At 36.1% G+C, this 21,538-nt stretch overlaps 1 protein-coding gene across 2 annotated transcripts; it reads left to right on the top strand.

Moving 5' to 3' along the window:
* The first annotated feature begins 6,680 nt into the window (after positions 1-6,680).
* LOC107028888 (probable sucrose-phosphate synthase 1) lies at positions 6,681-13,984 on the top strand. 2 transcript variants are annotated; one of them, XM_015230129.2, is made up of 13 exons: positions 6,681-7,020; positions 7,584-7,673; positions 8,275-8,513; positions 8,921-8,984; positions 9,130-9,828; positions 10,026-10,142; positions 10,287-10,418; positions 10,511-10,687; positions 11,387-11,440; positions 11,530-11,592; positions 11,704-12,621; positions 12,692-12,819; positions 13,395-13,984. In XM_015230129.2, exons 1-13 carry the CDS (start codon positions 6,838-6,840, stop codon positions 13,666-13,668), a joined length of 3,138 nt encoding a protein of 1,045 aa, XP_015085615.1. In that variant the 5' UTR covers positions 6,681-6,837; the 3' UTR covers positions 13,669-13,984. The 2 variants fall into 2 exon arrangements, with proteins under 2 accessions (XP_015085615.1, XP_015085616.1); XM_015230130.2 differs by having other exon boundaries at positions 6,895-7,020; positions 7,563-7,673.
* Positions 13,985-21,538: the final 7,554 nt, after the last annotated feature.

Genomic DNA, 21,538 nt, shown 5'->3' with positions numbered 1-21,538 from the left:
TTGTACCAACACCAGATGAGGTGGAAGCCCTTGACTTACCTGATATTCAAAAGGCTCATACAACTGAACCATCCACGATACCAGTTAATGCAAACAAAGTACAAAACTAAAGATAAGTTAGGTTTTTAGGATTTATCAACAAGACCTCCTGGTAATTTATTGAGAAGATCCTCACGTGTGTCTGGTACTGTCACGACTGGAGTCTAGACCCCAGACGAGACCGGCGTCGTTGACCTCTCAGAGGTCGCAAACAAGCATACTTACGTCATCGTTACTTCATCTAGGTTAATTTTAGCGGAAAATTTGAACTTTTTATTACTTAACATTCATTTAAGATATTCTAATTAAACTCATACACGTTCACAATCAACCATCTAATATTAAGATCATCAAATGAAAGAAATAGTTCCATACTGCATTAAGTGTATACTTGCCAAAATGGTACCAATACAATGTCTGAAATAAGATGAGAAAGAAATGCTAGTGGAACATACTCCACTAACTCAAACCTATATCTAAGCTTGAATATAATGGGCAAGTATCCTCGAAAGCATGAGGTCCTACCAAATCCAGATGAATGCTCCTCGTTCGGATAGCTTCAGTGTCGACCTGTAAACTCTAACGTCCAGCTGCACCTGCACCTAAAAGTAGATAGTTGTACGAGATTAGTACACATTCGTACTAAGTATGGGTATATTCAAGCACACACCAAGTACATGCATGACTAAAAAGAGCTCTATCCTAACGATATGATTTATGGAAAGTCAAGTCAGTGGACTTGTCAAAGTCGGATTAGGAAAGTCATGATAAGAGAGTAACATGCATCATCATACGTATCATATTGCACACAACACATAACATATTACATATAGCACATAACATATTACATATAGCACATAACATATTGCATATTATTCGTTCATATGCCATGAGACCTTGGAATCATGGACTTGACATTAGGACTTCCCAAAATGAGGGCTCAACATATGGGACCTCAACTAGGGAGCCTTCTTTAACAAACACAGAGTCTACTTCATTCATTCATACGTACTTTGTTTTCATTCTTTCATATACTAGTGCAGCCACCAGTCATACCTAGGATATAGCTTAAGACTCTCATTAGGTTTGATGTGCAATGACCAAGAATAACCTAGTGTTATTACTTAAGTCTAGCTCACCTCTTGATTATCCTAAATTAACACCTTTGGTATCGTTCATTTCATGATGTGCATTCATTGAGGCTGGCCTCATTCTTTCTTTGGGAACGTTAACTTTAACCGACATAGATCATGTGAGCATCATGAAATCCAGTGTCTGCGCCACACAGAAAAGAGGTGGAATCACCGGTCAAAGTGACCCTAAACATGCTAGCGTACATAGGGAATTGAACCCTGCTAGATCCCTATATTGGCAGTATAGGTTTAAAGAAAAGGAGATATAAGTATATCCATACCCGGCATGCCGGACAGTCTCATCTCATGAGAGTTACATGAACCTGCGCCCTTCCCGAAAGAAGGAATCACCGCTCATAGCTAGCCTAACAGTGTCAGTATAAAGTTCCATTGCATTCAACTCATACGTCATGGAAGCTAGCTTCTAGTATGAGGACATCATAGCTCAATAGATGATTTCTCATCTCATCATTAGTATTAAGTATACATTAATCTCAATACGTTCATTAGAGTGTTCATAGAGACCGGTCTCTTCTTTAGCTTTACACTCTCGTAGGTGAGTACGTTTTGGTAAAATTTACTTAGGCTCATTTGAGATTGCTCTCATCTTTCACATTAGCCTATTATCATGTTGTCACCGCATTCATTAGCTTTAGCATATTTGCTCTTCATAATTACTCACCCCTTCTTCCGTGAAAGTTCATTTCATCATGTGCCAATGCACTTGGACATTTAGTGTTTCACACTCTTACTTGACCCTTCTAGGGTTTCATAATTTCGTTACATACATCTTAGGTTCACTTACTTTACACGTATGCTAGATTATGGGTCTATACATACAAGCCATGAGGCTTCAATCGTAGTTCATTTAAGTGATTCATATCTTCATACGATTATGTGGTACAAGACTTATGCATCTTGTAAGTATGCCAAGATCTCGATTTTGATCTATGTAGGCAACATTATTTTTAAAATTTATTCACGTATGACTTATGTATCAATACAGAATTTGGGCAAGGGAACCCAATTTCGAATCCCTTGGACAACACTCACATTTTTATTTATTTTGGTTTTATCCACGCAGCTTAGGAACCCAAGATCGATCCCCCAACGCCTTCATTTCATTTTTCCATTGATTTCTTTCCTTAGTTTTCGTTCGTTTGTGACTGAGAGGATGTGGGATCGAACCCCCACAACCTCCTTATTTTTTATTTTCCCTTGATTTCTTTCCTTAATTTTCGTTGGTTTGGGATTGAGAGGATGTGGGATCGAACCCCCACAATCTCATTATCTTTTATTTTCCTTTTTCCTTAAACCAATTTTTTGTATTGACCAATAGGGTGTGGGATCCATACGACAAGTTCAAGGATGGATACATTAGTGAGAATGATGATCCACCAAAGCCTAAGGGTCAGTTCACAACACCAACTGAACATGATCTCGTAAACATAGATTAGTACTTAGTAGGAATAGCATGAACAAGTTTTTATATCGTTTTGTTTTGAAGACAATTCCATTTTTTATGTTTATATCTAAAGACTTATTTGTATTACACTCTTTTGTTAGTTATTAATATTATGTGTTTTTAATGTATTGATTTAGATACATTTGTTGCTTTATAACATTAAGGTACATAATCATTATTGTTTGAGTTTAAGTATTTTGAAAGTTCACTTACAAAATGATGATTATGATACATAAGTTTTAATGTATACTATAATTGAAATTTCATTCACATATATCAATTCCAGTTGTAGGTGAGACACTTGAATTATATGGATGTATATGATACATCATATACGTCAACAAACAAATCACAACATACTATTGAATTGAAAGGCAACACTGCTAAGAAAAAGTATATCAAAATTAGAACTCATAATGCAGTGTATACTATATATATAGTACAAACTTGAAAAATTCAAGTTTGGGACATTTAAATTTATTTAAATCAAGCTTATGGTATTGAATCAATGTTTTATTCATTTATACAATAATTATTTTTCACAGTATATACATTCAGATTTGTTTATTAATTTAAGAGTTTAAGAATAATCTTATATTTAATATAAGATTGGCACACAATTATCAACAAATGCATTTAGTTAAACAACAAAATAAATTATATAACCAATACACTTTATTTAATCCAAATACTAACGTAAAAGATACATATAAGTGAAATTTATCAACCATGAACACGAATATCCTATTTTAAAACATTATTTCAATTCTCTATTGGGAAGAAAGTACAAGTTCTCCTGTTGTGTCCTTCTTGTCCACAAAAATTATTGTTCACAGTTATTTTCTCATCCGCATTTTTCTTTCTTTGCTTCCTTGGTCGTCCAGTCAACTTCTATACCTAGGTGGCCGGACAATTTCATCTAAAACATAGTCTGGAATGGTCCAATCCTCTTTATCTGGCATTGGAACAATTGCAACCTCGTACATTTTTTCTAATGCATGAGAGTTGTAGTAAACAGAGCAATATGGGTGCAGATTTGTAACATTCTTGTGCTTCAAAATTCCAATTGCGTGTGTGCAAGGTATCTCATCATGTTGAAACCTTTCACACGTGCATGTTTTCTGCTCAAGGCTTACAATGTATTATCTTCTTCCGGGTTCATAAACTGAGAAAATATATTCAAACGATGGAACACCCTCAAAATATAAGAAGTTAGTGATAAATTACGTAATATGCCATTTATATATCATTTCCCAAGCAATGCTTATCAGTGAAAATCATCTAGTTTCTGATACACAAAATAGAAATTTAGGGATATTGATAAATATTTTCATCTTTAAACTTTTACATGCGTTTACAATCAATATCTTCTCAAATCTTCGACCCAATGTGTCCTTTGTATATGGCGCTATTTCTCTATTTTTATAGTTTCAACTACCAAATAGAAGTCTAGCTTGCTATTTCTCTATTTTTATAGTTTCAACTACCAAAGAGAAGTCTAGCTTCCTCCAAGAAGTCTAATATAGTTAATATACGTGCATTAACAAGGAAGCCATTGATACACTCTGCGATGTTCGAAGTCATCATTCTACCTCTGTTTACGATTGAATGAACTCTTCATCACTTCTCATAACCAGTATCCTCAAGGTAATCCTTCACCCTATGATCAACTTTCACCACCTTAGTCTTTAATTTATCAAAATCTTCCTTTCTGTATGCCTTTGCCATTGAGTAAAGTGTATCACTTAGTGTGTTTTTACTCCTTTTGGAGCTTGAACATACATTCTTCCAAAGATGCCATATGCATGCACAATGAGGTACATTTGGGAACACAATTCTTACACTCTTCATAATACTTTCATTTCTATCTGACACAGTACACATGTTTTCACGCTCACCAAATGCATTTTTGAACAGTTCGAAGAATCATGTCTACGAACAGTCATTTTCAGTGTCTAGAACACCATATGCCAATGGCAATATGCAACCTAATTACAAAGTAGCACACATTTAACATCATGATACATAATGTTTACACTAAGATACATTAAGTATAAATATAAAACAAGTTTTACATTACATCAGTATTACAATAATTATACCTGCACCATCGAGTGTGCTCGTGATACAAAAGTACCTTAGTAAGCCCCGCCAAGATGTGCAGCGTCCACGATAACTACAGGCTTGCAGTAGTCGAACCCTCTTATCAACGGTCTCAGGGTTAGGAAAATATACATGAATTGATTATTTTCTGTATTTCGCTTCCTTATATATGAATTTGGATAAACTTTATTTAGCATCCATATGTATCTCGACATCTGCTTATATCCTTCTGATGGCTTACTCTTGAGCATTTCTAGTACACGTTTCCTAGCACCCCATGTTTGCTGGTATGATATCTCAACCCCATATAATTCTGGAATATCTTCAATTACATCTTGACGCGTATGAATTCGTTTATGATTTACCAATTTAGGGGCAATCACACCACTAATAAATCCAATTGTTGCTTGTACTTTTGTTAGTATCCTATCCCGCATCAGACATATATGTTCACTATTGAAGTATCTCACTTTGAATACATCAGATTGTTTTCTGCAAGAAGACTTTAAAATCCATCCACATTGATCACTGAAGCAAACCAACACATACCTGTCCAAATTTTTTCATCGGATTAATTCATATAACAAAAACAATGCTAAAGTTGTTCATAACTAATGTATCTGCCATTATAAAGAACACAACCATTTTTACAAAATGTTTATGTATCACATAATAAGATTTATCAACACACATGTGAATCAATTGTCAATACTATTACTCATAATAATTATCATCAAACAGTGACAAACTTATCACAACGAAACATATACTAATTAGACTTATGTATCAAACACAAGAACAACTAGAACTGTACTAAATATATGCAAAATCTAAAGAAAAACAATCAAATTAAAGAGAAAGCATTCCGATACCTTTTTTATTCGATCTTTTCACTCGAAAATTGAAGTTGTTCTTTATTTTATATTTAGTTATTACAAAGATGAGTGTTCCTTTATCCTTATACAACTGCCCCGTCTTCACATTAGTAATATTGAAATTAGTTATGTAATTTGTAGCATTTAATTCTGGAATATAATCAAAGTCACAAATCCTCGATTCGACCAGACCAAGAGCTTCAGTATCTCTTTCGATACCTTCCACACATACGATTTCCCCGGATGAACAATCAAAATTATGTATCTCCCCAATAATTTTGTCAGTTGTATCAATTCATAGCGGATACATGCCGATTCCAAACACATTCCTTTTTACTTCCAAATAATGTTTCACACCCATGTCGTTCTTGATTTGCAACGGACATGAGTTTCCCTCTATAATATATCGAATTTCTATATCTTTTGTAACATTGTCGATCTCCAACTATGCTAAAATCAATGCTTTCAGATTCACAAATGAAATAAATTGTGCAACGACAATTCCATCAACCTTGTAACCTTCGTAATTAATATCGCTTACCCAAATTTCAGAATGTCGTAACAAAATTGAGATATTCATCTTCTAATTTTTTTTTACTTTTTAGAATGCAGATCAACTTTATCAGGACTAGTTTTGTATGATGAAGGTACTCTAATTTGAAATATGAATTTATCAATCAGTTACGCAAGTTGTCGAGCGTAAATTACATGATTTATAGTTATTAAAAACAAATTTACGTTATTGTTTTCTTCTTAAACGCAACAACTATTAATTGAAATGTATCAACACTTATGTATCCCGTACTTCTCAACATGTATCCCGCAAACAACATTTTTAATGTATTTTTGGTAAATACAAAACTAGAAGGGATAATATATTATTTAATATTTATAATATGTGGTTCCTATAATTTATACATAAATCAAACTATGATTATAACAATTAATTTAAATTAATAATTTGTTATTATATATACAATTTTTTTTTTTAAAAAAAAAACATTTTTCTGGCCAAAAATTTGTGGCAGTTGAGCAGCGGTTAAATATAATAATGTTACTCGGTCAAGATGTAGCTTCTGTGTTGCCATTTATTTTGCAGAAACCAGCGGGATCAGTGCTCTTCTTTGTCTCACTCACACAGACAATGCAAAAACAGAGAAAGCATAGGCTTGTCACAGAGAGTAGTATTAGTAAACACAAGTGTTAGATTTGTTGTGTGTAAATGGCGGGAAACGAATGGATAAACAGTTACCTTGAGGCGATCCTGGACGTGGGTCCCCCTATCAATGATCCAAAATCGTCTCTCTTGTTAAGGGAAAGAGGTCGTTTCAGTCCAGCTCGTTATTTCGTTGAGGAAGTCATCACTGGTTTCGATGAAACCGATCTTCATCGCTCTTGGGTTCGCGTAAGTCCTCCTTTATTTATTTTGTTTGTTTGTTAAGTAATCAACTATTTCAAATTGGTCATTTTAGTCTTCCACCTTTTTATAATTAATTAGTTTAATACATTCTTTGTTCAACACATGCATTTTGCTCAATCTTCATTTCATCACATTTGAAATTCCTCATTAGTTTCTTTAAGTTTTTAGAGATTGAGGATGGAAGTAAAGGATATGGAATAGATGAGAAGTCTTCCCTTAATTAGAGTGATCCATCCTTTTTGTTTTGATAGGTATTGTCCCTTTTTCCTTTGTCAATTTGGTGTAGTTTCATTTTCTTCAAGTTTGGTTTCAATGTTTCCTCTTGAAATGTGTCTAACTCAAAAGGAAAAAACATGGGAAAATAGTGATAAAAATTGGTGGTTGAAAGCTTACAACAAGACTTCCTTTTCCTTTTGAAGTTTGGTTTCATATTCTTTGAGAAAGATGTTAATCTGTTAGAGTCTTTTTCTCTTTGTTTTTGTATGGTCTAAATGTATTAGATATGCATTGACATGAGTAGTAAGCAGGTCTCTTGAAATATGTCACAGGCTTCATCAATTCGGGATTCACAGGAGAGGAATACAAGATTGGAAAATATGTGCTGGAGGATTTGGAATTTGACTCGCAAGAAGAAACAGGTTCAAAAAGTTTGATTTCATTAGTTCGTTTTGACAGTTATTTGACTTAACATAATTGCATCGCCTTTCAATGAGTTTATAACTGAAAGTCAATGATGGTTATTCTTACGTTGATGTAAAAGTGATTTTGTGTAATGTCTATTGTGGACTTCACCGATTCTATTTTGGACAGCACTCTACCACATTTTACTATATTTGAAACTTCACCTGTAATCTTTATGATGAATATGAAACTTCCTATTAAAGCCATAGCAATACCATTAATATTAATCATGCCAATTGTATGACATCTTTATTCCTTATGTATATGAAGTTCATTCAAGTTCAATTCAGAAGGAAAAAGTAGTTACCTGTTTTTGTCCAATGGCTTCCCTCCATAAAGAGTTACAAATTCGTACATACATAATCTTAAGTCACTAGAAGGCGCGCAGCTGCTATGACAGTTTTCAAATCTTGCATTACACTGGATGGTGATAGCCCTCAGTTGCTGCCACTTGCTCTGGTTATTCTCAATGTCCATGGTTACTGAGACATGCTCAGTCTAGCATTGTTAATTGTTTCAATCATAAAGTAATGTGTGCCCTTGCTATGATACTTTCAGCTTGAAGGGGAAGAAGCTCAGCGTGTGGCGAAAAGGCATCGTGAACGTGAAAGGGCACGGAGAGAAGCAACTGTTGACATGTCAGACTTATCAGATGGAGAAAAGGTAGACATTGTTGGTGACCTCTCAACTCATGGTGATAGTGTCCGAGGTAGAATGTCCAGGGTCAGCTCTGTGGATGCGATGGCAAATTGGGCTAATCAATACACGGAAAAGAAACTTTACATTGTGTTAATCAGGCACTGTTCTTCTCAGTTCTTGGGATCTTGTGTTTAAAAATATTTCATACTTAATACATTGGGAAAATGCACAAGTGCCCCCTCAACCTATGTCCGAATTCCAAAAGACACAGTTATACTATACTAAGGTCCTATTACCCCTGAACTTATTTTATAAGTAATTTTCTACCCTTTTCGGCCTACGTGCACTAGCTTGAAAAAAAGGTCAACCAACGTTGGGCCCACAAGATAGTGCCACATAGGCCAAAAAGGGATAGAAAATTATTAATAAAATAAGTTAAGGGGGTAATAGGACCTTAGTATAGTATAAGTGTGTCTCTGAGATTTCGGGCATAGGTTGAGGAGGTACTTGTGCATTATCTCTAATACATTTATCAGTCTGTCTAACAGAAACCTTGCTTTTGCAGTCTTCATGGCTTGATAAGGGGAGAAAACATGGAGCTTGGTCGGGATTCTGACACTGGTGGCCAAGTATGTTTTCTTTGTATAACACTTCCTTAGCACAGTTACTCATACACATATTACATTAATCCGCTATCTGTCCGAATTCTTTGATGCTCTGTGTCTGTTGTGTTTGTGTTTCTTGTGGTCGGTTTGAATCTTTCAACCAACACAGGTCAAGTATGTTGTGGAATTAGCCAGAGCTTTAGGCATGATGCCTGGAGTTTATCGTGTTGATCTGTTGACCAGACAAGTGTCAGCACCTGATGTAGATTGGACCTATGGTGAACCAACAGAAATGATAAACCTAACAGACTCTTTAGATGCCATGCCTGAAGTAGGGGAAAGTGGCGGTGCCTACATCATCCGCATACCATTTGGTCCAAAAGATAAATATATCCCGAAAGAGTTACTTTGGCCTCATATTCCTGAATTTGTTGATGGTGCCCTGGGTCACATCGTCCAGATGTCGAAGGTTCTAGGAGAGCAAACTGGTAGTGGGCAGCCACTCTGGCCTGTTGCTATCCATGGACACTATGCAGATGCCGGTGAATCTGCTGCTCTTCTGTCAGGGGCTTTAAATGTACCGATGGTTTTGACTGGCCATTCACTTGGACGAGACAAGCTGGAACAACTACTAAAGCAAGGACGACAACCAAAAGAGGAGATAAATGCAACTTACAAAATAATGCGGCGCATAGAGGCTGAAGAGTTGTCTCTTGATGTATCCGAGATGATAATTACTAGTACACGGCAGGAGATAGAAGAACAATGGAATCTCTATGATGGATTTGATCCAAAATTAGAACGCAAACTCAGGGCAAGAAGTAAACGCAGTGTGAGTTGCTACGGCAGATTTATGCCTCGCGCAATGGTGAGACGCTTAATCTTTCTATTTAGACTAGTTCTGTATTCACTGTGTTAGGAATATCCTCTCTTTATTTTCGTATACTCTTTGCTGAGGACTTCATGAATTCGTTGTTCTTGCATCATCCTTGCATCTTCTTCTTGTTCTTTTCTTTCCCTCTTCGTGTGTATTATTATACGTACTTTGTTATTTTACATTGGCAGGTGATTCCTCCAGGAATGGAATTTCATCATATTATTCCACTCGAAGGTGACATGGATGGAGAAGTCGAAGGAAATGAACATAATGTTGGGAGTGCAGATCCACCCATTTGGTTGGAGGTTTCAATCATTATCTTCCTTGAATCCTTCATCGGCTAAATTGAAGATTTATGTGGCTCTTGTTTCTTTTTTGCTTCAACCATCTTGTTTAAAATTGTGCAGATTTGATGTAGGTCCTAACTCAAAACTATTATTAATTGACAGATAATGCGCTTCTTTACCAATCCACACAAGCCTATGATACTTGCTCTTGCGAGGCCTGACCCAAAGAAAAACTTAATCACATTAGTCAAGGCATTTGGAGAGTGCCGACAATTGAGAGAGCTCGCAAACCTTGTAATTTTACAAATCCCCCACCGCCCCACCCCCACTCATTAATATTCAGCCCATTAAGCTGTCTAATATTCTTCTTTTATGTTTCATTGCAGACGTTAGTGATGGGAAATCGTGATGTAATTGATGAAATGTCCAGTACAAATTCATCTGTCCTTGTTTCAATAATTAAACTGATTGACAAGTATGACTTATATGGTCAAGTTGCATATCCTAAGCATCACAAGCAATCTGATGTTCCTGAGATATATCGTCTGGCTGCAAAGTCAAAGGTAGAGCAGCAAATTACATAAATTTCTGTGACATTTCCTGGTGTAAACTATTTGTGTAGCTTGTTCCCACATAATATCTTTTCCCTACAGAACCTCCATTCTCTTATTTCTGATTGTACAGTGATTACCCCGAGTCACTGCCAGATTGAAGACGCATGAATCACTTAGTTGATATTTCTTAATGTAGACCACTCATTTATAGTGAATTGCGTGATGATACAACATATCCATGGTTAGTGTTAAACCTTTATCATGATCTAAAGATTACAGAATAAAAGAAACATAATATTCCTGCATTTTCTTTATCCTAGTATTTAGATGGAAGTTTTGGATTGTGGAGGGGAAAGTAGTTGCGGTAGTTGGAAGCGTCTGCTGCCTCAGTATTCATGAGGGATTGTGTTAAGATTTCTGCTTCAGTTACAGTGACCTGAGAATTGATTTCGAAACCTGTTTAATTCATGATAGACTGTAATTCTTAAGGTTACTACTATACTATGCGGTATGTATAGAAAACAGACACAAAGTGCATAATGACAGAGTGGAAGGTGACAGACTGTGAAAGCCTTTCAATTTCATATGACAGCAATGTTTTTTTCACTTAGTTATAGCAGCTGAAAAGGCCAAATAGAGCGTTGACATCTCGTAATCAAGCATCACATCTCTTTGTTAAATTCACTTGTAAATATCACAATTTTGCAGGGGGTTTTCATCAATCCAGCTTTCATTGAACCATTTGGACTCACTCTGATTGAGGTGCTTTTCTGATTTCCTTTTTTCGTAATTTCAGATTTACGGTATGTATGCCAAGTCCATTTGCAAACTGATGTCTCCTATTCAAACAGGCAGCAGCTCATGGTCTGCCCATGGTTGCCACAAAAAATGGTGGTCCAGTTGACATTCATCGGGTTTGTCCTCTGATGGAGCCTACTTATTGTTTCCGGGGTTTTTTTTGTCTACTTGATTTGAATATTGACATGTTATTAGTTTTCGAGGACTTACCATTTACTTTGTTTCAGGTGCTTGACAATGGTTTGTTAGTTGACCCCCATGATCAACATTCTGTTGCTGATGCACTTTTGAAGTTAGTAGCTGATAAGCAGCTTTGGGCAAGATGTAGGGACAATGGATTGCGTAATATACACCTCTTCTCATGGCCAGAGCACTGCAAGACGTATTTATCGCGAGTGATGTTTTGCAAACAAAGGCAGCCGAAATGGAAACGAAATGAGGATGAATGCTCCGATTCAGAACCAGATTCACCTGAAGATTCCTTGAGAGACATTAAAGATCTGTCTTTAAGCTTGAAACTCTCATTGGACGGGGATAAAAATGAAAAGAGTGGTACTTCAGTGACTGCCCTAGATTTTGTGGAAAATGCCACAAAAGAGAAGAGTCAATTGGATAGAATGGTCTCAACACTTCCAGTAACTAAGTCCATGGAGAAATCCGAGCAAAGTAAGTTTCAACTGTCAAGGAGAAGGAAGCTAATTGTTATTGCGGCAGATTGTGATACCCCAGCTGGTTTAGCTGATGTTACCAAAACAATTATTGAGACTGTCAAGAAGGATAAGAATACATCATCCATTGGTTTTATCTTGTCAACAGCCTTGACCATTAGTGAGGTGCAGTCAATTTTGGAGTTGTCCAAGTTTAAACCACACGACTTTGATGCTTATATCTGCAATAGTGGCGGGGAGGTTTATTATCCTTGTTCAAGTTCCGAGGAGAAATATTCGGGGCCTTCTTTTACCGTAGATTCAGATTATCAAACTCACATTGATTATCGTTGGGGTGGAGAAGATCTGAGGAAAACTATTATTCGTTGGGCAGATTCTCTAAATGACAAAGTTAAAAACAAAGCTGAGATAGCTATAAAGGAGATTGACTCAGCATCTGCGCACTGTTTTTCTTTCAGAATAAATGATCAATCATTAGTAAGTTGACCTCCTCAGTGTGACATTACTACATCTAATTGTTGAGTAATAAAAACGCTCTTTTGTCTAGGTTCCTCCTGTGAAGGAAGTTAGGAGATTACTGAGAATTCAGGCGCTAAGATGCCATGCAATATATTGCCAAAGCGGTAGCAGGTTGAATGTCATCCCTGTTCTTGCTTCAAGATCACAAGCACTCAGGTCATTTCCTGCCTATTTTCTTTCTAACAAATAAAATTCACATCCCTTACATCAAATTGTCAAGCCTGTTTAATATGGATCGCAAGTCTTAATTATGACTATAAGGTTGGTTTAGGTAGGCGATCTTTGTCTAAGGATATTGACTCTGCTACCACTCTTTTTCTTTTTTTGTTAACTAAAGAAATGACTTCTTTTTTCTTTACATAACAAGGGGAATAGAAACCAGTTCCAACTGTTCTTTAGGTTGAAATACATGGTAAAAAAGTTCTACCATTTTGATGAATCATATGCACCTTTTTTAATGCAGTCATTAACTTCCGTTCATTTGAAAATTTGTCCTTCCTTTTTTTTTAAGGGTCATTTGGTAGAGTGTATTAGTAAAAATAACGCATGTTATTAATTCTGTGTATTAGTAGTATCTTATTTGGTAATTTTTTTGAATATATCCATGTGTGTTACTAATACATGGTAATCCATGGTATTAAGGGCTTTTAATGTATGTATTAGCAAGATTAAAGACACAATAGTGGCTAGTGTTTGTAAAGTCTATATTAATCATTAGACCTTATGTTCAGGTACATGTTCATTCGATGGGGCATAAACTTGTCAAATCTTGTGGTTTTTGCCGGAGAAAGTGGAGACACGGATTATGAATTCTTGGTCGGAGGAGTACATAAAACAGTGGTGTTAAATGGAGTTTGCAGTGATGCTTCTAAAGTTCATTCAAACAGGAACTACCCTCTTGAGCATGTTTTGCCAGCCATGAATTCTAACATTGTTGAATGTGGAAGTTGCAGCAAGGAAGATATTAGTGTAGCGCTAAATAATCTTGGTTTTTCTAAGGAGTAGATGAATATTTTAATTCAAATGTCTTGGTTGCTGTGTGTGGTGGCGGAGCCAGGATTTCCGCTGAGGAGGTTAAAGAAACATGCTAAATAGTGTTGACAAATGAGTTTGTACCAGATTTCAAGCTAAAACAGTGAAAAATGTTGGTAGTCAGATTCAAATCTGTGCACCTACTAGTTTCTGAACCCGACAGCCGCTGAACCAAGCCCCTTGTGTTGAGTGGGTTCAATATTAAATATATAGACTTAAATTACAGATTTATCCTATATACACTGTAATTTTTTTTATCCTGAACTCCTCCCCTGGCTGTGCGATGTTAGTAGTCTCTCCAAGTTTTTTTTTTTTCTTTTGTTATACAGAATGAAATGAGCTCACAATCTGTTTGAATGAAGAAAGCAGAAACGTATGATGTTATATTAGCAACCAAAGAAAAATGATTTGGTAAGTAGAAGATTCTGAACTTTAGGGTTGGATTTGATTCCAAGAAGAAATTGTGCTAGTACATATCTCAGGGTTTTCATCATTTTTGGAGGAGAAATCATGCTTTCTGATTGGAACCTCTAAAGGATACTGGGAGGTAAAACACGAGCCGTTAATCTTTAAACGGAAAGTTTTAAATTTACCCATGATTTTGTTCAAATAACTCATGTTTATCCTTCACTTGCTTTTGACATAAAAAATACCCTGTCTCTCTTGTGGACCATAAATTTCTCCAAACTAACAATATCCACGTGAGTGATTTAGATCACTGACATGGCAGTTCAGCATGGCAAAGATGAGACCAAAATTGACCTTGAATTACAGAAGATACTCAATTTTGCCCTCCATTTGATTTTGGTATCAAAAATACCTTCGTTGTCTAATTTTTGGTGGATCGAATGGAAGCTTTTTCTTTTATTGGATTTAATGGAATTGTTTTCTTTTAACGTCTATTGTAGAATCTTTGTTAAAAGTTATAGCATAAACCATTTCTTTGAGTTCAAATGAGTTTAACTGTTAAGAAAACAAATAATTACCTAAAATCAGATTCGATACGAATCGATATCAATACCAAATTAGGTATCGTCTCATTTCGAGTATCGGTTCAATGTATTCTGTTCCATGTCAAATACTATCGGATCAGAACGATATCGAATAACATGATCCGACGGTCAGTCTTAATCTCAATCACATAATATTAAGCGAGTAAATGACAAGTTAATAAGGTAGGTGGAATAAGATTGTTGAATAATTTCATTCATATTTTTCTATGTCATAGACATGACTTTATTTATACATAAGAGATTGTGGAATAAAATCACCTAAATCCCATAAAATCTGGGATTATACATAATCATATATTTTACATTAAGATAAAATCAGAGTAATGATATTCTCGATTATCACAATCATCCTAAGATCTTAGAGGATCATATCTTGATATGAAGAATATCTTCTTATCTTAGAGGATCATATCTTTGATGACAATAATATCCTCTTGGAAATCCCCTAGCAGCCAACACCCCCCCTCAAGCGGGTGAATGAATATCTTCCATTCCTAGCTGCTTATTAGATCTTGAAACACATTGTTTGACAATCCTTTAGTTAAAACATCAGCCACATGATCTTTTATAGATACAAATGGCGTACAAATGAGTCTGTTGTCTAGTTTCTCCTTAATGAAATGTTTGTATACCTCAAAATGCTTAGTGCGATCATGTTGTACAGGATTATGAGCTATACTTATTGTCGATTTATCGTCATAATATAGTGTCATAGGTCATTCACATCTTATCTTCAAATCATCAGGGATTATCTTTAACCATAACAACTCACAAACTCCCATAGCCATAGATCAAAACTCGGATTCTACACTTGATCTAGCTACTACGTGTTGTTTTCTACTCCTCCAAGTCACCAGATTTCCTCCTAAGAAAGTGCAATATCCTGAACTTGACCTTCGATCCACTAAGGAACCAACATAGTCCGCATTTGTATTAGCCTCTAAAACCATGTCTCCTCCTCTTTTGAATAATATTCCTTTTCCTCGACTTTCCTTAAGATATTGTAGAATCTGATCGACAGCTTGAAGATGCATTTCTCTAGGATGATGCATAAATTAGATAACAATACATACAACAAATGTAATGTCCGTCCTTGTATGGGACTCAATTTCCCTACAAGCCTTTGTTACAAGCCTTTATCTACCATAGAATCTTCTGGAGCATTGCACAGTATATGATTATATTCAATTGGAGTAGTGTAGCAATCCTTACAATGAACTAGGATGGACTAGAGCTTAACTTGTGTTTTAAGGGCTGTTAACTAATTAATTTAATGAGTAAATGAGTTTATAGATCAGTTCGGTTGAGTTTGCGATCAAACGTCAAGAACAACCAAGACGTTCAGAGACTAGTTATCTATGTGCTTGTGTGTGCCTATGTGTTTTGATGGAAATTAAGTGTTTTGTTTGAGGTCTAAGTCAGTGGTGATGGACCTAGGACCTAGATGGGCATGTTTTGGGGTTTAATGTCCGGATACGACTCCCCCAAGGACCCACGAGAGGCCCTGAGGAGGACCCTTTCACCTATCCAAGAAGCTGCCTGGCACATCAATTGACGACACCAATTGACGGCTCGTCAATAGTGGGTGTTTACCATACCTGCAAATATTGAGCCTCAGTAAAAAAATTGACAAACCCCATTGACGACCAATCAATCAATTGACGGTCCGTCAATTGGGGGGGGGGGGGTCAAAAGGGGTTTGCAAAAGCTGTCAAGTTCGTCCAAGTGAGGTGTGAGTTGGTAAATTCACTCCACGTTCTAATTAAGTGATATACAGTTATTTTAGGTGTTTAAATGTATTTTAAGTTAGTTTAAACACCTATACCTAGAATAAGACTTACTTTACTTTTCAAAATCAAAACCCTCTCCTCCCAAAGTTCTCTCCAAAAACCCTCATCGAAGCATGAAGTCAAGATGGAGCTAGGATTGTGGATCCCAATGGATTTCTTCTTCAATTCTCTTGGGATTTATTCTAATAAGTTATGAAATTTCTTTATCTAAGACTTTCTATCACCATAGGGCCAATTTCAAAGTGATTTCAAAGATTTCAAAGTTTATGGAAAAGTCCAATTTTCACTCTAACTCAAGGGTTCTTGCATGAAATGTTTTCAGATCATCATATATGATATTATTGATGTTAAATTGATGTTTTCCAATGAATATTTTCATGAACCCGTGATCTTATCAAATCCTTAAACTTGGCTTATGAAGTGGGTTTATTGCTTATGATCTAATGTTGATAGAATTGAGTTTCGTTTATGTTGTATGATTGTTTTCTATGGTTACCTATGCTATTATATTGTGAATTGTTGGAGATGTTGAGGAATGGCGATCTTGGTTTTTGGAAGAGGGTAAGTTGACCTAATTTCCTTAATTACTAATGTAGAATTGATATAGAATTGCAATTTGTGGTATGGTCTACTTATGGTGACAGTGTTTACTTCTTGTTCTTATTGTGATCATGTCCTTGTCAGCACAATTATGTGAATTTAGTAGTATCATGTTAGGGGTATATGTGAAGGTATAATGTGAAGTTGGTTATATGAAGTAATGTGACTATGTGCAAGGTGTTATGACATACATGAATGTATAAAGTGAAGTTATTATGTGATATATGTGTGATTTTGTGTAATGTTCCTAATGTGACGGTGTTCATGTGATCTTGAGGTGATCTTGTATAAAGCTATGTGATATTGTGAATTAAAGCATGTTCCTCTAAATGTTGGTATGTGATGATGATAGACTATGAAGAGTCTATACATGCTGATATGGTGTCTTGTTTAGGTAGACCTAGTTGTCCCTACTTGATGCATGAAAGTTATATGAATGTGATTGCTTGATATGGTAGGCTTAAGCCCCCTTGTCATGTAAGTAAGAATGAATGGAAGTCTAGGATCGGTAGACCTAAAATAGGTACCCTTCTATGAATGACAATGTGAAATCTTGAATATGAAAAAAAGGTTAAGAATGTGAAACCTTGAATATGAAAAGAAGGTTAATAAAGAAGCCTTATAGTGGTAGACCTAAATGGTGCCATACTTGAGTGGAATGATGGACTTAGGGGTAGGCTGGACGGAACACATGAAACCATCTCTAAAAAAGTCATAAGAGCTATCCTAATGAACCTTGAATGGCAGCCCTAGTGGACCCCTTATTGGAAATGGTATTATGAGTTGGTAGGGCTTAGTAAATGGTACCTTATCTAATACACTTATGTAAATGAACTACTCTATGAGAACTAAGGCAAAGCACCGAGTGGATATGACTAAGGGAGTAAGTCTAGTTGAGTACGAGACTATAGTACAAAGAAACCTTTCGATATCCCCTAAACCATGTGCCTAAATGGGATGTGTCCTAGTTCTACCCTTGACAAGTAGAACATCTTCTACGTGTGGGGTCTTATGACACCAGATTCGATACCTAGCTAGTATGATCTATGCCTTTTAATGCCTATTCTAATTATGTGGGATGTGCACTCTAGTTATTGGATAAGTTCTACAATGTGTAGGTAGTGGAATAGGATGCTATCTACACATGGCTTGAGTAGGATTTGAAGATACTAAAGTGATTCCCTAGGTATTCCTATGTGAAGTCCCCTTTTTGATTAGTAGTCTTTTAAATGACTTAAATTAATAATGTTCACTTAGTTAAATTATGTTGTATAGAAAGCTTCTTATATAGGGTAGCTTTGAGGATCACTTAGGTGTGCTTTAAGAGGGTGTTTTGGCTGTCTCTTCATTTCTTACTTAGGTGGATCTTAGAGTAACCTTAGGTAGAGAGTTTAAATGATGAAAAGGCTTACTTTGATGAATATAAAATTAAGTGCTGTATGTTGATGCTAGTTGAATATGTCTTACATGTGATTTTTGAATTTTATTATGTCTCTTAAACTCTTATGATTAAGGCTTTTTTCACAAAATATCATGAAAGCATGTATCTATACTAGATGTCCCTTTTTGCACGGCTTCCATACTTAGTGCTTAATGTGCTAACCCCTTCTTTTCCCTTTTTGACTAAAGTGTATTGATTGGAGGTTTTGGTATGCTATGGATGATGTATAGGTTTCTAAGGGTCGAAGATGAAGTTTTGATGAATCCTCATGAACTCGAGGACAAGACCCACATGTTCTTTTTGTGGTCTTTAAGTCTTTATTCATGTCTTGTATAAGATTAGTCCCTATGTTGTACTCCAAAGTTATTAGATGGTTTAATGAGACATATTGTAAAGTTAGATGTTTTAAAGTCTTCTGCTGCTATTTAATGAAAGTATTCTTCTTGTGTGAAGAAAGTTTTAGATTCTTCTCTATTTTCAAGTATCGTATGAAATGAATGATCCATGTGGCTTGTATGAGACCTCTGAGAGGTCAATTACGTCATGTTACTTCTAGGGGGTACTTCCTGGTCGTGACAAACTTGGTATCAGAGCATAAGGTTATAACATGGTCTTAAGTTTTCTCAAAGACCACTCTAGTAGAGTCTTGTTTATAATGTGAAGCGCACCACATTATGAATAAGAGGTTATTGGGTGCTAAGAAAGTTTTATTCTTCATTCTTATAATTGTGCCTAAGAGTTTGTTCTATGATGCCTTTCCTTTGTTCCTTATGTGATGGTCCTTAGAGTGTGGCTTTTGAGAAGTTTGGTTGTAAAGGTTGAAGGACAAAAAAGTTTATGTGCGATTTTCTAGATGGGATATAGTAGATTGTGATGATAACCTTAAGTTGGATGAGTAAGGGGGTTTGATGTTGGCTTGATCCGATCTTAGAAAGGGAGGAAGTGATGTTTGAAACGGTTAGTTTGAGTTTCTCCTAGTAGGGGTAGTTGTTACTATATAAAGAGTCTTTGAGAGTCCTTGGTGTTCATTATATAGGATTGGTTGATGTGGTTGCTTCAAGATGCTTAGTGAAGTGAAGAGTTGGATGATAATGGTGTTGGTAAGGTTGATGGTTTCTTTGATTAAGATTCTTATAGTATGTTCATGTTGACCTTAGATGGGTTTCTCCCAAGTGGGGGAGTATGGTGAATAGTAAGGGTGTAGGGAGTGAGACATCCTTATCTTTTCCTTATGTGCCTATTCAAGCCTAAAGCTAATGAGGTCCTAGTATCTTGGTTCATGTTGGAGTATTTTGTGAAAAATGAGTTTCCAAATATTCTCCTTATGATATGCATGTTTTGATTAGATTCTTGTTAAATGAGAAAATGAGTTTTTATGCATTGTATTCCCTCACGGTCATGTGCATTTAGTTATGATTGTCTATTTGCTTCATGAGGTGAAATTGTGAACATGCCTAAATAGCACATGAGTTGACTGTTGAGCATGCCTAATGTGTTATTGAGAAGTTGCATGTTGAGCCTTTATGGGGAGAATTGATCTAAATGTGCCTTACTGAAAGTTTCATGATTGTGCTTTGATGAGAAATTGCATGATGTGCTAAGTGATGTATAAATGAGCATGATATAACTTGGAGAAGGAAGTTCCTCCAATATCATGAGAAATGGTGAAGAAAGATGCATAAGGACTTGGTAGGTGTAGTTCTACTTGCTTGAATTACATGAAGTTGTTTGGGACTTTTATGTAGAGTGATGTTCCTCCTAACTATAATTATGGTTTATGATAGTGTATGCATGAATGTGGGTTGTTTGCTTTGGTCGATTTCCCTTTAAGTGCCAAGTGTTATTCGGGGACAATGTTCCCAAGTGGGGAGACTGTAGCGACCCTAAAAATAAACTAGGATGAACTAGAGCTTCACTTGTGTTTTAAGGGTTGTTAATTCGTTAATTTAATGAGTAAATGATTTTATAAGTCAGTTCGGTTGATTTTGAGGTCAAACGTCAAGGAACGACCAAGATGTTCGGAGACTAGTCGTTTATGTACTTGTGTGTGCCTATGTGTTTTGATGGAAGTATAGTGTGTTGTGTAACATCACAAAAATTAACTAGGTTTATATAGAGCTTCACTAAATTGTAAAGGCTGTTTATTAGCTTAATTAATATGTATGTGAGCTTTGAAGTCATTCCGATCGAGCTTGAAGTCAAACATCAAGGAAACGACCAAGACGTTCAACGATTAGTCCTTATGTGCTTAGGTGTGTGTGTCTTGAGTTATAAGGTCTTTAATTGATGGTTTGTGGTGTTTAGAGGCAGTGTATGAAGTTTGGAGGTTAAACGTCCAAGAACGTCCTGGACATTCAAAAGTTAGCCTTTGGATGTGCTTGTGTGTTTGACTTTGCCTTTGCATGTTTCGTAACTTTTTTGATGTTGAAATTGATGGGGGAGGTTCTTAATACTTAAACGTTCGTGTTTAGGGGTTTAACGTCTGTGAATGACTCCACCTAGAACCCACAAGGGTCCTAGAGGAGGACCCTAACTGAAAGGGGCGGACTGCCTGGCAGTGACAATCAACGACCCCCAAACAACGGCCAGTCGATCAAACGACAGCTCGTCGATGGGTGAAGTAGATGGACCTTGTAGCCTGAAGGTTTTTGAGTTGTTGAACCAACCAACGGACCACAACCGATGGGGCGTAGTCCAGTCAATGGTCTGTTGATGATGGGGCGTCGATGGGCATTGCACACTGCTGCAATTTTTCGCCAAGCTTGGGGTGTTTTAGGAAATTCATCCGAAGTCTTATAAATTAGGAGGACGGTTTATTTTTGTGTATTTGGGTATTTTAAGAGTGTTAAAGTGATTTAGTTCTCATTTAGACCCTAACACCTAAGTCAAAACCCTTTTCCTCCCAAACTTTCTCCAAAAACCTCCATGAGATCACAAGATGAAGATGGAGCTTGATGATACATTTTCAATGGAGTTTATTCTTCAATTCTCATGTTTGG

Source organism: Solanum pennellii, chromosome 8 (genome assembly GCF_001406875.1).
Source record: "Solanum pennellii chromosome 8, SPENNV200".
NCBI lineage: Eukaryota > Viridiplantae > Streptophyta > Magnoliopsida > Solanales > Solanaceae > Solanum > Solanum pennellii.
Note: the sequence above shows the minus strand (reverse complement) of the source record. Positions and strands in the feature narration are given on the sequence as shown.

Coding starts and splice junctions, on each gene's coding strand:
- LOC107028888 (XM_015230129.2), top strand. CDS start 6,838: ATGGCGGGAAACGAATGGATAAACAGTTACCTTGAGGCGATCCTGGAC. Junction 7,674..8,274: donor TGACTCGCAAGAAGAAACAG/GTTCAAAAAGTT, acceptor TGATACTTTCAG/CTTGAAGGGGAAGAAGCTCA. Junction 10,688..11,386: donor GTCTGGCTGCAAAGTCAAAG/GTAGAGCAGCAA, acceptor ACAATTTTGCAG/GGGGTTTTCATCAATCCAGC.